This window comes from Ursus americanus, chromosome 11, assembly GCF_024610735.1.
Source record: "Ursus americanus isolate L20-20 chromosome 11, mUrsAme1.1.p, whole genome shotgun sequence".
Lineage (NCBI taxonomy): Eukaryota > Metazoa > Chordata > Mammalia > Carnivora > Ursidae > Ursus > Ursus americanus.
In genome coordinates, this window is record NC_142137.1 from 34,377,856 (window position 1) to 34,391,084 (window position 13,229).

Consider the following 13,229-nt stretch of genomic DNA (forward strand, 5'->3'; position numbering starts at 1 on the left):
CCGCTTTCGTCGTACAACAGCAAAGTCCAATAGCTGCCAGGGAAACTGCACCGCCCACAAGGCTTTGGCCCTTTACAGAAAATGTGCGCGGACCTCTGCCCTCGGATATCAAGAAAAATATTCAAGGACGTTCAACTCTGTTATTTTAAAGAACACTGGGTATGGTAAAAATAAATCTCATTTTTTTCTCGTCATATGACATATGAAAAATTTTTAATTGAGTGTTTACATTGGAATATTACTTTGAAGCTTAATTTCTACATACTTAAGAACAATAGCTCTGCCAATTCTTAGAAAAGGGATTTACTTCAGTTCACTTAAATCTTTTAATAATTACATCAAAATGTAAAATATGTTCTGAATCTCATGAACCTTCACAACTAACACTTGTTTATTGATACTACTTTCTCAAAAAATAGTTTAACAAAAGAAAAGCATATTTACACTTACTTGCATTGTTACAATATTTTTGAAAACTATTAACTAGTTAACGGTTAAATAATAAATTTTATGTTTGAAAGGTAATATGTTGCTTGGCTTTATAATAAAAGTATGCTCATTAAGACGGTGTGGTAGATGTACACACAGACACAAACAAATGGCGGAAAGCTTTGTTCCTCGTATACAAAACAGAACTTACGGAATGCCTAAGTGTATTTTTTATACCATAAGTTAAAGCTTTAAAGCAGTGATGCTATTTATGCAAAATCAAAAGTACAACATGCCCTTGTGTACAAATTGTAAGTGCTGCTCACTTACATTGTGGATAGACTTATGCAAAGCTTCACCCAGAGAGTGCCGCTAGGAAGAAAAAAAATCAAAGGAATAAAGGGAAACATTCAGAAATCAACTAAGTGAAAGGAAGAGGGATATAAAAGGGAGAGTAAAACACAGGACATTAATTATAATATGCTCAAGAAAAAATAAATTGAAAACAGTTCTGAGAAAGGAATTAGACAAAAAAATTTAAGACACACAATCTAAGTTATCTGTAGTCCCTTAAAACAGTATCTGATGTTTGTGGGATGGCGGACTTACCTATGCAAGATACTGAAGGCCAGTACATATAAATCAGAGTTCAGTTGAAAAAGTAAAGGTTATTGAAGGACCCAGAAGAAATATTACCGTTCTAAGTTCCTCCCAGAAATCTAAAATATAATGCTTCAAAAGCATTATACTCAGTACTGGTATAGTATGCTCACAACAGATTTCTCAAGAGAAATGATTAGATGAGAAATGAAACACTAACTTGATTGTCTGCATAATTTGGGGGCCAAAAATAAATGAGTTAATCATTAAAAATATGAACATTTAATAATAATCTGATTTTATACTTGGGGGAAAGAAAGAAGAGATGCCTTTATGTATTTTTTAATCCTGTTTTCTAGGATATATTTGACAAAATTACTTATGACCTGGGTTTACTTTTCAGAAGTTCATTGCAATTCTGAGTGACATGAAACAACTGGAAAAACCCACGCCGTCTCTTTCCCCAAATATGGGGGAAAATGTGATTTCATTTTCAGTTGCCTCATTTTTTTTGCCTTCCAAAAATACAAAATAGTATCTTAAAGTTATATTAGTAATTTAAGTAGAAAAGCTCCTGTAAAATAGTTTTTACTTTGGACATTAATCAAATTTTCAGACAGAAAATAATTCTTTTTTTTATAATGTGATTATTCCTTGGTGTGTCATAAACTAAAACTTGTTTTTATCTGGTAAATAATTTTTTACTAATAATTTAGACTAATATAAGGTATAATTTAGGATATAGTATCCTAGAGTTATAAAAACAACTTGAGAAAAAAGATTAATTTCAATTTGGTTATTCTATAAGTGCTCAATTTAAAGTTTCTCATATATATAATACATAAAATTATATATGTAATACATAATATACATTTTGTATGTATATACACACTTTTTCTTTTATATATATTAGCTGTATTAATTTTATTTACTTTTTCTATATGCTTTCTCATGCTCAATATTCTTTATATATTAAATAAAACACTTCTCCAGACTTTGCAAAATTTATGAAAAGCTGAGGGATTTTTCGTTGTGTTTTTTTGTTTTTGTTTTATTTCTTTGTATTTCCTAGTACTAAAAGTTAATTTAAAATGTATGGCATTTACTTATGAAGTAGATTTTATTTTTCACTCTTTAAGTAAGGTATCACCGGACAAATGTATGTATGTTGTTTAGGATTCCTGAACTAACTGATAAAACTAGGCTAATATGACAGATCATAAAGTGGCATGCCAGGTCTTCCCTTAGAAATTCTAGATTTTAGGTTTTATACAATGGAAGTATATTAGAACACTTGGAATCTAAACTTGCAGGGGCACTGCCTCTGTCAACACACTGTTCTCAGCCATGGAAATAGCTAAACCGAAAGGCACAGTCCTTGAGCTGTGACCTGGGGTAACTCACATCACAGACCTGGCTGTAGCAATGGGGAAATGCACTAGGGCTACTGGGTCACAATACCCTTATTGGTTAATACATAAATGAAGTAAGATTTTTTTTCACTTAGAGGAATCTTTATTGGAGTACTATTAAATTCGAGGAAATATCTTAAGTACAGAGTGATAGAGTCGAGTAAGACAATAAAAACAAATATACAAAAAAACAAAAAATAAAGAAACAGTTGATGATAAAAACTATGATGAAAAAAAGATTGCTGTGATAGAAAATGACTAGAAGTGATAGTGGGTTGATTGTAAGAAACATCTATTGAAAGAAGTGGTGTTTCAGCTTGGAATCAATGAAAAAGCCAGCCATGAAATAACGACGATCCTGGCTAAGGCGCATCCAGGCAAAGGGATTAGCTAGCACAGAGACCCTGCGGGGGAGTGAGCTGGGAGTGACTGCAGGGACATGTGTGCATATGTGTTGGGGGCAGGTTTGTGAGGATGACACGAGATGGGTGATTTTTGCAGGGGCCAGATGGCTTATGGTCTTGTAGGACCACAAAAACAGCCTTAATTCAATGAAGTACCTTGAGAGAATTTTAAGGAGGGGAATGGCAAGATCTGATTACATCATAAAAGATTACCTTGATGCTATGAACTCAAACTGGGGAGACTGGATTGGAGGCTATAACAATGGTGCCTTGGCCTAGTGTTTACTAGGGGCAATGGAAGCAGATGGAGCTGGCGTATGTTTTGGAGGTGGAATAAATAGGATTGATAGATTACATGAGAGATAAAGCAAAGCAAGAAATCAAGGATGACTCTTCAGTTTTTGTTTTGAGCAACAAGCAGTGCCAAGAAGTGAAGATGATGGGTTGGGGGATGGTGACTGGGAATCAGTATTTCTGAGTCAGACATGTGAAATTTGAGATGCCTTTTAGCCAACCCTGTGATTCTGAGTTCAGGTGAAGATGTCAAGCCTAGAGATGTAACTCTGGAAGTCAGTGACATATAGATGGTATTTATGCCACGACACTAGATGAGCTCTCCCAAGTTAAGTGTCTGCTTGAAAGAATATTGGATGAACTACAAATCTGTATGCAAAAATGTTATTTGGCAAGCATTCTATATAAGCAAGATCCGTGTTAATAAAAACTGATGCCTTATATAATAGTCAATTTGTTTTAAAACATCTTGAGCTTGTTCGTTTTTGAGATGCGTGAAAAGGGCCTCAGCACATCCTCTTCAACGGATAGCGCTGATACCTTGACACAGAAGGCTTACTGACGTGTTTCAGGATTTCTTTTCTTGAAGGATGAATATAATCAGACTTTCAGATAAGGGAGGAAGCTGAAAATAACTAAAAAAGTTGCTGCACTTAATGAGAAATTCAGAGCTTTGTAAGAAACTATGCTCTTAGGAGTCCTCTCATTGTTCTAAACCTGAGTTTATTCATTTAGAAAATAGCACAAGGTTTTACATGTTTGCAATTTGTAAACATATTAGTATATACATATTGAAATCCACTGAATTTTTGCGATCTAAATAGTGTAGACCAGTGCTATCGAATAGAATTGTAGTTGAGAGCCACATGTATAATCTAAAAAGTTTTTAGTAGCCATATTTTTTAAAAAGTAGATTTTTAGTTGTATATTTAACCCAATATATCCAAAACATTATCATCTCAACATGTAATTATAGCTTATAAAAATATTAGTGAGACATTCCATCTACTTCTTGAACTAAGTATCTGAAAAACCCAGCATACATTTTACAGTGACATCTCAATTTGGATGAACCTCATTTTGAGTCCTCAACAGTCGTATGTGGCTAGTAGGTAGCTACCATCTTGGACAGCACTGGTCTAGAAATCAGAACACAGTCTGCAACGGCCTGAAGAGGCTGGCTTCTCAGTTGTTCTTGATCAACAGCATTTATTTTAACGCTCCATTTTTTACTCATGTCATTGCCCTTTCCAACTGTGTGTGAAAAATTTTTAAATTTCCTATGATGGTAGAATCAATATGTCTAAAGCCAAACTTACCATCTCACCACCCCACTTCCCCTCAGTTAAGTAGTTCATGACCTCCTTGTCTCAGATGATGCTCTTCTTTTGATTACCCTGGCTTGAAATCCTGAGTCAACTTTAACATTTTTCTCCTTTAGCAAAGTATTCCATCAAATTTCATGATTTGTCCTTTTATAGTTTCTCTTGTATTCTTAGTGAAATAAACTTAGGTCCCAAATGGGTAGAATTATTTGTATATATATTTATATATATATAAAATGTGTGTGTATGTATGTGTATATGTGTATATATACACACATACATAAATTCAGGTCCCAAATGGGTAGAATTATTTGTACTTCATATATCTGACAACTTCCTCTTTAGTCACTATGCCTCAGTTTTTGCTCACTCCATTCAACAACCACTGAGTGCTTACTATATGCCAGGCAGTTTAAGCAGCCAGGTATGCAATTGTGAACAGTACAGATAAAGATCCAGTTTTCATGGAACTACATTCTAATAGGGAAAAGAACCAATATGAGGCTATGTAGTAATAAATGTTTTGAAGAAACACAAAGTAGAATAAGAGGACACAGAGTGATGGAGGGTGCTATTTTAGAGGAGTTGGCTAGGGAAGATCTTTTTGAAGAGTTAGGATTGAGCAGAGAACTGAACAAAGTAAAAGAATAAGCCATGAAGATCTGGGGAAAGTGGGTTCCATGTGGAGGGACTGGCAGGTGCAAAGGCCCTGCAATGGATTAAGCTTGGGTGTGTGTGTGTGTGTGTGTGTGTGTGTGTGTGTGTGTGTTTTCCAGGAACTCCAAGTCTTCCAGTGGACTACAGAAAAGGAAGGGAAGGAGTGGCAGGAGATGATGTTGGCAGAGGACAAATCATAAGGCTACTACAGGCCACAGTAAAAATGTGGATTGTAATCTAAACGTAGAAGGTTTGAAGCAGGAGACTAATATGATCCAACTTAGTATTTTAAGAGCATCACTCTGGCTGGTTGAGAAATAATATGTAGGTGGGCAAGAGAAGTAGCAGGAAGACTAAATGTAAGTTCCATTTGCAGTGTAGGAGAGAGCTGCAAGCAGCTTGGACTAGGGTGGCAGTGGAGGAAGTGCTGGGCAACGGGCAGATCCTGGGTGCACTCTGAAGGCAGAGCAGCAGGACTGGCCACCCAGTGAGAGAGAGGAGTCAGAGAGGGCTGAGCAGCAGATGGATGGCGGTGTCTGGGAGGAGCAGTCTGGCCCAGGTTGAGGGGTGATGGCTGGGTACGTGGTATGTATTCAGGTGCTCTGTTCAGACATTTTGGATGATCTCTATTGAGATGTCTCCATTTCACCCTCACTTCAATATCACAGCCACATTAAGCTCCCTAAAATAAAATTTCAACATGTTATTCTCCTATCCATAAACCTTTGACAGGATCCTACATAGCTCACTGAGTGAACTCTGAACTCCTATGACTAAAAGTCAAAATTTTTCACAATGACCTATCTCCCCAACTGTCCCTACCTCATTTTTCTGTATTCCTCATAGTGCCTGGGAAATAAGAGTATATTCAATAAAATGTCAAATGAATAAAAATATTTGTGTTCATCCTTTACCCTATTCGAAAGTCACACTAAAGCGGACCTCTTTAATGAAATTTTTCCCAATCACATTGGCTATGTCACTCTTTCTCTACTCTGTACTCCCACCCAGTGGTAAGTTGGTAAGTATGTGACAGCTCTCTGAAAAATAAAGCCCTGGTGTGTAGCTCGTGCTGGTACTGTGGTGTAAATACTCCCACCATTTATGACTGCTAGTCACCAACAAGTCCCAGAATACAGACCTGAGAAGGCCTGCACACAATCAGGGCTATGTGAGCTGGTAGGGGCCAGATCCAGCATATCACTGGTCCTACAGTACAAGCTGTCCAGACCACTTATGGTCACTCACTACACAGTGACTTTTACTGTAGGTAAAATCCTATCAGATTGTAGGTATGTGGAGGCTAAAAACTGTGTCATATACACAGTGGCTATAACCAGTTAAATAACCTTGGGGCCTCAAAATTCAAAATGAAGAGTCAGACCCAAACTACAAAGTCCCACAGTTCTATGTCTGAATGATTGTATGTCTCCCAAATTTCTCAGTCCACTGATCTGAATGAGGGAATTGGAATATTAAATCTTCATACTGGACCCAAAGTAAAATTTGCCCTGAAAAAGGTGAAATAAAGGAATATATGATGACATTTTAGGCTCACCAACAGAAAATATGATCATAGAGCACTCTCTGCTCACTTTTCTTTAGACAGAGTTGAAGAGTAAAAATGTAGTTCTTTTGCTTTAAAGGCACTCAGATGTACACTGATTACCCCTTAGTCCAAAACTAGGTATACTTCCTGGGCTAATCATTGGACAGCAAAAAAGAACACAATGAAACAGTAAAAGAAAACTAAAAATATGAAGTTAGACTCTGATCAGAGCACAGAATAAAAATAATAGCATTGGGAAATTTTGATAAAGAACACCTAATTGAAGAAAAATGAAATTCTTATGCCTTTCTTTGCCCATTTCTTGATAGGTAAGTTTAAATCAAAATTTAACTCTCAAGAGATTAAGTTCACATGAAAGATAAATTATTTCTTCTTTGCTCTAAGCAAAATGAAATACAGGTAAGCCAAGGCACAAAAACAGACTTGTGTTCAGTTCTTTCAGAAATAGTTAAAATACGTGAAAACACAGATCCTCTGATACTTTTCATAATATATGTTTCTGCCCAAGGCCTGGCTGTTCCAATTCTGTTCTCCACTCTTACTCCTTAAGTGTCCCAGAGCCCAAGCCAGATCTGTTTTCCCTAAGTGCAGAAGGGTGCTGGCAGCACTCGGAACAAGGGGATGAGTGAGGCCAGTAGGAATAAGTAGAGTGAGATGGTTGTAGGGCCCGGAGCTGGGGGTAGATGGTATGAGGACCAGGGCTCAGTAGGAGTCAGGCAAGTGAAAAGTAGGAGAGCAGGCACAACACACTGGCTTTAGGAATCCATCCAAAATAATCAAGAGAACAAGATCCGAAGGGCCAAGAAGGAGGGAGGGGTCCTTTGTCCATAACAAAGTTCCATTAAAAAGACTGCTGGTCCTGCTAGAAGTTTCTGTCCTCTGACATGCCTGAAAAGAGTGCAACTTTGATAACATAATACCCACTTTCACTTCAGCGTGGAATCGTTTGTTCAACTGTTTTCCTAACTTTCTTCAGGTACAGAAGATCCCGAGGTGTAACAGCTATTTGCCACTTTATCTGTGGGAATGCGTATGCTCTCTAGATTTTAGAAGTGGAGAGAGGGGAAGACATTCTCATTTTGGAAATGGGACTGATGGCATATAGAGCAGCACAGAACAGCTTCATCTTTGGAGGCAATTAATTCCTGGTGATATTGATATTTATGGTTAATCTGCTTTGAAAACTGATCAAAAAATTATTTCTGTGAAGTTGGCAAAAATTGGCGCCATTATGTAATAATTTACTTTATGACACAGAACTAAAATAATATGCAAAACATTATGTCCTCTCAGGAATAATCAATGCAAACAGATATTGGGGGGAAAAAAAGAAAAAATATCAGAGAAGCATGGATGAAATCGGACAGTTTATTATAAGAGAGATTACATGAGTAATGAAATAATTTAATAGAAAACAGGTGGGAGAAGTGGTAGGTCCTTTTTATAGTGCCAAGTTCAGCCAAAAAATGTCTACGTCAATTCTCTGTGACTGAAAAACAAGGCAGACTTTCAGGGGTATTTTTCATTTTTATCATACAATTGAACTAATTTTTTTAAGTACAGAACATCATAGAAGAGCAGTACCATTCTGCCCAGGAAGACCTGTCCTAGGTCTCTAAGGAGGTATATAAAATAAGTGTATAGAAGGTAACCAATAAGCAATGCTAACCTGGTGCCCAGCTGAGAGCTGTTTTCTTTTTATTTTTGTCCGAATTTAAAGGTTTCAAATTTATTCACAAAAATTCATGTACATACACTCCCTTTTCTGGGTAACATGATTAACTATTACGAAAGACCAGACACAAATCGGCAGGCCCCAACTACTCTTGAAAGATACTGCACGTATGTACCCTCTGTAATAAGTTATCTTACAGAAAGCCTATCCTGTTTATTTTGAAATTCATCATGATCACAAATAGAAAGATAATAGTAGATTTCTTGCACTAAATTACGGAGCTGCTTCTTATCCAAGTTCTGCACTTACTTATCAACTAGTGACTCATGCAGTCAGTCTTATTTAATAACGGGCTTTGCAGGAGAATGCTAAGAATTCATAAATTTAGAAGTTGTATAAATGAGTGAAAATTCATTTAATTATAGTTATAAATGGAAATAAGTGAACCTGACACAAGAAGATAGACTTAGGAATATCATACCTTTTGTTGATAACATTTTGAAGTGTACGGCTGTAGGCAATCAGGATGCATTTAATAATTTTTATCTTCTGGGGCCCAAATGATAGCTAATGACTTGAAAAAAGATTTAATACTTTCAAAATATGGGTAACTTTCCCATTTAAAAATCTCTAATATGTTCAGTTCAAACATTAAACTAAAAACCTGTTAATTCTTCTCAGAATTTAGGACTGCAAATTTAACATTATTTAGTACGTTTTCACAAGTTAATGAATACATCTCCTGGATTTTATACATTTTTAAAATTTTAAATTTGCCCTATGAAAAATAATGAAATACAGTGAATTAACACACAATGTTTTATAATGTTTTCCTGGCTAGAGAATGTCAAGGAAAATGAGCCTTCAGAATGTAGAGACTATTAATTACCTGGTTTAACAGATCTTCTACTTTTTTCTGCCATGAATCCCTGGCTGCATTTTTCTCTCGCTCCTTTAACTGCAAAAGTTGAGACATGGCTGACTTCTTATCCTCTTCATGTTGAAGTCTTAACTCTTCACGAAGTTTAGAACATTCCTGTCTAAAATAAAACGAATGCCTTTATTTTTAAAGAGAATTATTCCTCTCAGTAGCTACAGTATAGTTGTTCAGGGTTTTTTACGTCTTTAATTAATCCTCCTCAAAAGTCAACTCAGAATAAAAGTTGATTATTTTTTCAGTCAGGCTTACAGGACTATAAGGTAAGTTGCTAACTTTCCTAAGATCATTGGTTCATCAGTTATTAATGGCAGAACAGGTATTAGAACAAATAATCTTCTGACTTGAGGTTAGTATTATATAAAGAAAATAAAATCAGAAAAAGTATTCAAGCAGAAAAGGAGAATAACAACTTCTCTGCATCAGGAAAAAAATTAATTAAAAATGCTGTCACTATGATTTTAATGATAAGACAACATAAACCATATAACGGAAAAACATTTTGCACATCTGTACTGATAAGATTACATTACGGAGTAAAGAACATACCTCAGGTTTTCAGTCCATTTTATTTCTAAGTCATGGGCCATTCTGTCCACTCTGAGCTTCTCTTCCTCTTTTATGGCAGCAAGTGTTTCTTCATGCTGTTGCCTTTCTTGTTCTAGCTCACCCTGTAGAATAAAAACTTTTTAGTGAAAACAAGTCTTCAAAAGCAAAGTCATTGCTGGTTATTTCAAATAAGCAGAGTGCTTGCATTATAACCTAAATTCCTACAGCACAATAATTGATAGTGCTATCTATAACGATTACTCGAGATTTTCGGACAATATATGGCACATATTTTATATTTTAAACGTCCTTGTGCAAACTATGCTTCATTAAGGCTTGTAATTTTACAAATCATTTTAAATAGCTTAAAGCTAGCATAATTTATAATCTTCACTAAACTTTCCATATCATGGGTATCTATTATCTTCATATATATACATATTACATAGATACATTATTCAAATTCATTCATATTTATATTCAAAAGTATGCTATTTATTCAGAACTGAAATGTAGCTATACCTCACTGACATGATTAAAATAATTATAAGACATATCGGCTACTGACTATTTTTATCATGTAACTTCAAACCAGTGACACTATGATAGAGATGAAATGCCTGTACATTAGCATAAATCCAGTGGCTCTCTGGAGCCTAGGGCTAGAGGTGACCTGTCTGGACAACACGGCAACCATCAGTCCCCGCCAGCAGTGGAGCTGCTCTTCGGCTACAACAGAAAAGGAACAGACAGATCATGGTGCTTCCTTCCGTTGTAACAATGTCCCTTTCTGGATCACCCACTTACTAACAGCACGTGTTATAGCACTGCTGAGGGCACGTCCAGATTCACGGGAGAGAAGAAGTCCGTGTTGAAGCTGCTATTCCACACTGCTGACCTGGGTATAGGCAGTAAATTCTGAAAACTGGATCCGGCCATCTTAGCCAACTGTCCTTCTCACTAAGTATTCTGCCTCTAGGAACTACTACTTTTTCCATCACAGGCAGCATTAAATGGGTAAAATTACTTAAAAAGTATTTCTTTTATTGAATGCAAAGTACTTTATTAGATATTAGTGAGGTAAGAAAAGAGGTAAAGAAAATACTTGCTCTTTTTTTTTCTCAAGTGTTTCCATATCCATCACCTCTCGGGATCCTCATAACAACGTGGGGAGGTTATAGTGAGGAAACGGGGCCTCAGCAAGATTTAGTAATGCCAGAGACTATAAACTCCACACTACATATTCACAACTGTTAAAAGAATATTATCATCATCGTCATCAGCATCTTACCCTTTATTTACCAACCGTGGCCTAAGATGTCTTAGGGCAGAGTCCTGCCTTAGCCGTGTCTGGATTCCCCACAGGTAGCAGCCAACAAGCTGACATATAGGCAGGGGTCAATATCCATTAGATGATGGGTTCAGTTATATAATAACACAACGGAAAGGAGGAGAGGAAAAAAACTCCCATCCAGACAGAACACCTGTTAAGGAGACTTCCTAAAGTTGTGGTAAAAATGAGGATACAAGAATGCCACAGATCACCAAGGAGGAAACTGAAATGTGCCACAAGCCAAGGCAGGCCTGGGGCTACCAGGGGCTGGTAAACGCCAGGAAGGATCCACCCTCCTAGGTTTAAAAGGGAGAATGGCCCTGACAACATCTTGATTTTGGACTTTCAGCCTCTAGACAGTGAGAAAGTAAATTCCTGTTGTTTTAAGCCACTTAGTTTTAGTACTGTGGTGGGAAAGCCCTGCAAAACTAATACACTCCATACAATGTGATATTTACAATAAGCTTTAAGCAAAGCAACTAAATATTTTTACCTTGCCGATGTTTAGTTTATAGCAGGTATTATAAAATTACCTCAACATTTACTAGAGCATCTTTGGTCTCCTTCAGCCTGCCTTTAGTCAAGTCGAGCTCATTCTGCAGTCTCTCCTGGGAGTCCTGAAGACTAGCAATGAGGCCTTCTGCAGAGCCAAGACCTTGTTCGCTTTTCCTCACCAGATCTTGGAGGCGGCCAATCTGCAAGTACATACAGTACTTTTAATAGACTTCATTGTTACCGACCAGCAAAACAGCCACGTTTGTTTTCTTAAAGTCTTTTCTTCAATTAGCAATAATCACGCCTCGGATAAACCTCATTGGCTATGATACCGCCACTGCACAAAGCATTTAAAGTTTTTTCTTCAGTGGTAATTTTACTGAATGGATCTTTTTTGATGGATTTGGAAGAAGTAATCAAATAATCATGATAGCTTTCATCCACTGTTTTTGTTTTTTGTTTTTGCAAAGACCTCCATATTTATGATTTCTCTCTGTCATGATAACCACGTGAATAAGTGGATAACTCAAGCCCCCGCTTTAACAAAGAGAATTCCTGATTCTATCAAATAATCAAATCCCTACAAAAAGGAACTAGAACAAGATGAAGATTACATCAGAGACAGAGGAAAAAAGTATTTTTTTAGATAAAGATATTTTTATAACTGCTCTTTAAAATGGAATCACTTCATTTGAGCCCAGTTCTCCTGCTGGTTATAAAGGCGACTGATTTAGGTCAATGTTGATGAGCTGCGAGACGCATATTAGAATAAGTTGTGATTGCTTCGTTTCCATACAAAATTTCCTCATGAAATTGTTTTTTTTTTTAAGATTTTATTTATTTATTCGACAGAGAGAGAGACAGCCGGCGAGAGAGAGAACACAAGCAGGGGGAGAGGGAGAGGAAGAAGCAGGCTCACAGCGGAGGAGCCTGATGTGGGGCTCGATCCCAGAACTCCGGGATCACGCCCTGAGCCGAAGGCAGACGCTTAACTGCTGTGCCACCCAGGCGCCCCTCCTCATGAAATTGTTAAGAGTTGAATTTACACACTCTTGAAATTAGGAGCTAATAAGATAATTTGTTGATCAGGCAGATCCTTATCTTCAAGTTATGAGAACTAAAACCAATAAATGAAATACTTTATCTAGGAAAGTGCTATGAAGTAAAAATCTCCTTTTCATGAAACAGCCAAGCTTATCAAAATACAGAAATGAAAACTGCTATTTTTAAAATAACACCTGAATATTTCTCATTGTAAATACAGGCATCACAAGGAAAACTGCAAACATTCTCTTTCGGCCTCCTATCAATTCACCACCCCTCTTCCTGTCCCCTTTCCATGCAGATGTTTATATACTGAATAATTCTGGTGATGGTAACATTTTATCTTGTTAGTATCTTTAAAGGGATGCCAACCTCATAAGATGAGCTGGGAAGCTTCCATTTTTTTTCTGTGCTCTGAAATATTTTCAGTTAAAATTTATCTGTTTCTTAAAATTTTAATGAAATTCATCCATTAAAATCCTCTGGGCCTAGTGCCTCTCTAGAT

At 36.6% G+C, this 13,229-nt stretch overlaps 1 protein-coding gene and 1 non-coding gene across 10 annotated transcripts in view; both read right to left on the reverse strand.

The window, feature by feature from the left end:
* The window catches only part of FAM184A (family with sequence similarity 184 member A), a 176,945-nt gene that overhangs the window by 34,377 nt on the left and 129,339 nt on the right, over positions 1–13,229 (reverse strand). For all 9 annotated transcript variants that reach the window (XR_006779841.2, XM_087865426.1, XM_087865425.1 and 6 more), the window contains 3 exons: positions 11,719–11,880; positions 9,853–9,974; positions 9,256–9,406 (listed from right to left, as the gene is read on the reverse strand). Coding sequence is in view for 8 of the 9 variants with exons in the window: in XM_087865426.1 (XP_087721552.1) it covers positions 9,256–9,406; positions 9,853–9,974; positions 11,719–11,880 (435 nt within the window). In the remaining variant the exon portion in view is untranslated. The remainder of the gene's footprint in view (positions 1–9,255; positions 9,407–9,852; positions 9,975–11,718; positions 11,881–13,229) is intronic.
* LOC123793015 (U4 spliceosomal RNA) lies at positions 11,887–12,029 on the reverse strand. The gene has a single exon (XR_006779843.1). It is a non-coding gene; the product is annotated as a U4 spliceosomal RNA (small nuclear RNA).